At 62.0% G+C, this 3,374-nt stretch overlaps 1 protein-coding gene across 1 annotated transcript; it reads right to left on the bottom strand.

Annotated features, from left to right (window-relative positions):
• Positions 1-1,362: 1,362 nt before the first annotated feature.
• GNG8 (G protein subunit gamma 8) lies at positions 1,363-2,697 on the bottom strand. The gene is made up of 2 exons (XM_059665496.1): positions 2,065-2,697; positions 1,363-1,555 (listed from the first exon to the last, which is right to left on the bottom strand). The coding sequence occupies exons 1-2, from the start codon at positions 2,146-2,148 to the stop codon at positions 1,427-1,429; spliced, it is 213 nt and encodes a 70-aa protein (XP_059521479.1). The 5' UTR covers positions 2,149-2,697; the 3' UTR covers positions 1,363-1,426.
• Positions 2,698-3,374: the final 677 nt, after the last annotated feature.

The raw sequence follows: 3,374 nt of genomic DNA, 5'->3' as shown, positions 1-3,374 counted from the left end.
CATTATGGCCCTAGTCCAAGGGTGGGCAAACTTTTTGACTTGAGGGCCACAATGGGTTCTTAAACTGGACCGGAGGGCCGGAACAAAAGCATGGATGGAGTGTTTGTGTGAACTAATATAAATTCAAAGTAAACATCATTACATAAAAGGGTACGGTCTTTTTTTTTTTTTTTAGTTTTATTCATTTCAAATGGGCCAGATCCGGCCCGCGGGCCGTAGTTTGCCCACGGCTGCCCTAGTCGGTTTGGCTCAGTGGATAGAACGTCGGCCTGTGAACTGAAAGGTCCCAGATTCGATTCTGGTCAAGGGCACATGCCCAGGTTGTGGGCTCAATCCCCAGTGGGGGGTTTGCAGTTTAGGCAGCCGATCCACCATGATTCTCTCTCATCATGGATGTTTCTATCTCTCTCCCTCTTCCTTCCTCTCCGAAATCAATTTTTAAAAAAATTAAAAAATAAACATTATGTAGGCCAAAAGTGGAAAAGCCAAAAAATATATAACTGCCAGCTATATATGTCCTGCGGGCCACAATATGGGACGTGGGAAACAGGGCAGACACCAGAGCTGTCACCGTCACCCTGTGTCCCCAGAACAAAGATGATGACTGCTGAAGGAAGGGCTGTCTCCTCTCTCTCTCCACACTCCTCTCTTCCCTGGGTCCCACGTGTTATTACCGCCATGGCCCAGCTTCCTCCTCCAGGAAGCCCGCCCTGACCCCCAAGCTGAGTCAGGGGCTCCAGCCTCTGACTCCCCCACCCCAGCCCTGCCCACTTGGGTTGCCACTACTGGGGACAGGTCTGTCTCGCCCACTGGGTTCTGAGCCCCAGGAGGCAGGGCCAGGCTGTCTTGGTCACAGCCATGTCCCCACCTTCACCCAGCACAGGGCCAGTCACAGAGCAGGTACTCAGGGAGTGTTTGGAAGAATGAACGAACGAATGAATGAATGAATGAATGGACAGAGTTCAGTGCTAAGGACAGAGATAGGCCTGTGGCGGGAAGTAGCCAAATGTGAAGAAAAGGGATGAGGAAGGTGGGATGGGCCCAGAGACTCCTCAGGATCTGCAACCCAGGAGGGAGGAGGGGAGGGGGCCAGCTGAGGGCCAGGGAGCCGGGAGCTCACAGCCTTCACCCCATTACCTCCCAGCTGTGTGACTAAGGGACTCATCTGTAAAGAAGGGGGCATCCTAGCAGCCAGCTGCCTCTGGGAGTGTTGGACTCAGGGGTAGAGGAGGCTCACTTCCTCGGAGGCGCCCTCCACACCCTCACACCCCGCCTGTCGTACCCTCACCCCCACCCCACACTCCGGATGTGAGACGGAATCAGATTTCCCCGCGGGGGCCCCAAGCTCAGCGAGGCCTCAGGTACCACCATCACCCCGTTTATTGGATTCAAACTTTGGCAAAGCAGGGCCAGCCGTCGGGAAGGCTCAGAGCAGGACGCAAAAGAGGCGCTTGTCGCGGAACGGGTTCTCGGCAGCGGGGACCGGCGTTACCAGCGGGTCGTCTTTGGCGTGCGTCTCGCAGAAGGCCAGCAGCTCGGCCGCCGCCTGCGACACCTGCGGGCACGCGGTGAAGTCCATGCCCGGGCCCCGCCCACTCGGGCCCCGCCCCGCCCCGTTCTTCAGGCCCCGCCCTTTGTCTAGGGCCCCGCCCTTCAGGCTCCGCCCCTTATCTAGGGCCTCGCCCCCCGCCCCCCCAGGCCCCGCCTCTGACCCTCCCCGTCCTTCAGGCCCCACCCCTCTCGACCCGCCCTCCAGGTCCCGCCCCTTGCCTAAGACCCCGCCCCTCCATGGCCCCGCCTCTGATATGCCCGTCTTGCATGCCCCGCCCCTTATTTAAGGCCCCGCCCCTCTCAGCCCCGCCTCTGGTCCGCCCCGCCCTCCGCTCAGGCCCCGCCCCCTGTCTAGGGCCCTGCCCCCTCTCTCAGGCTCCGCCCCTTGGCCCTCCTCGGGTCCAGCTCAGTTCAGAAAGGGATCTTACCCCCCCACCCCGGGCTCCTGGCTCCACCCCCGACAGTGCCCGGGGCAGACGCAGCCCCCGCATTCCTCTACCCGAGACCCCGCACCTTCATGCGGTCGATGTTCACTTCCAGCTTCAGCTGCTCCACCGCCTTGCGGGCTTCTGCGATCTTGGCCATGTTGTTGGACATGGCTGCGGCGGGCAAGGAGTCAAAAGCCGGTGGGAATGGGGGCGAAGGGGGCAGGCTAGGGGCGTCCGGGGCCCCGGAGAGGGTGGCGGTGTGGTGGGACCCAGCAACCGGGGCGTGGGTGGAAGAGCGCGCGAGGGTGCCCAGAGGCGGTCGGAGGGGCGGGAAGACAGGGAAAGTGGAGATGAAGAGCCGCTCAGATGGGGACCGAGAGGCAGGGGGAGGGAGGGACAGAGGAAGGCAGCAGGGAGCACAGATGCAAGGCTGAGGCAGGTGGAGGGAGGGACGGAAGGATAGGGCCACAGGTGCCGGAGCACGATCCAGGTGTCCTCGGCCCCCAGGGACAGAGCGAGCCAGGAGGGGGCCCTCCCCAGGCCAATTAGCAGTGGTTCCAGGGAGAACAAGGAATTAAGATCTCGGCGGGAGGGGCGCAGAGGGGGCCTCATTAGGGCCTCGGACGCAGCTGCCCCCTGCGCTCCCCTCGGGAGCTCCCCCACCCAGCCCTCTACCTCAAAGGCTCCTCTGCTCATTAGCACTTGGAGAGAGGGGGAGGAGGGGGGGCAATCCAGACACGACTGGGAGAGGGGCGGAGAGGATGGAGACAGGGGCAAATGGAGGGGCAGAGGGAGAGACAGTGACGGAGGGAGAGACTGAGGCACAGGAGAAATAGAGACTGAGGGGGGGGAGAGATGGAGACGGGGGAGGATGAAGTGATGGACGGAGTTGGGGGCACAAATAGAGGAGTAGAGAAAGGGATAGAGTGACACGGGTGGGGGAGAAGGGTTAGAGACGGGAGATGGAGTGATGGGGAGAGGGTAGAGATAGGGACACGTGTAGGGGGAGAGGAAGGGGTACAGATAGAGGGGCAGGGAGAGGCACGGGGGACAAGGGGACAGAGGACAGGGGGACAGAGAGAGGGAGGTGGAGGGTTGAGGGAGAGACAGGCTGGTGGAGACGCAGACATATAAAGTCATTCATTCACTCACTCATTCATTCCCAGGCAGACCCACCGGCAGAGAGGGGACAGAGGGCCGACCTGTTGGGGCAGGACCGGAGCCTCCTACCTGTTGTTGCCCAGGACTGGGATGGCGGGCTGCTGGCGGAGGTGAGGCTGACAGGCAGCTGCTGGGTCCCCCAGCCCAGCCCAGCCCAGCCCAGCCCAGCCCCGCCCCCTCCCCTGGGGCAGCCCCTGAGGACCTGCCTGCTCCTCCGGCTGCCACCACCAGCCC

Source organism: Myotis daubentonii, chromosome 15, assembly GCF_963259705.1.
Source record: "Myotis daubentonii chromosome 15, mMyoDau2.1, whole genome shotgun sequence".
NCBI classification, from domain to species: Eukaryota; Metazoa; Chordata; class Mammalia; order Chiroptera; family Vespertilionidae; genus Myotis; species Myotis daubentonii.
The sequence above is the reverse complement of the archived record's forward strand: the minus strand, read 5'-3'. Positions and strand labels throughout refer to the sequence as shown.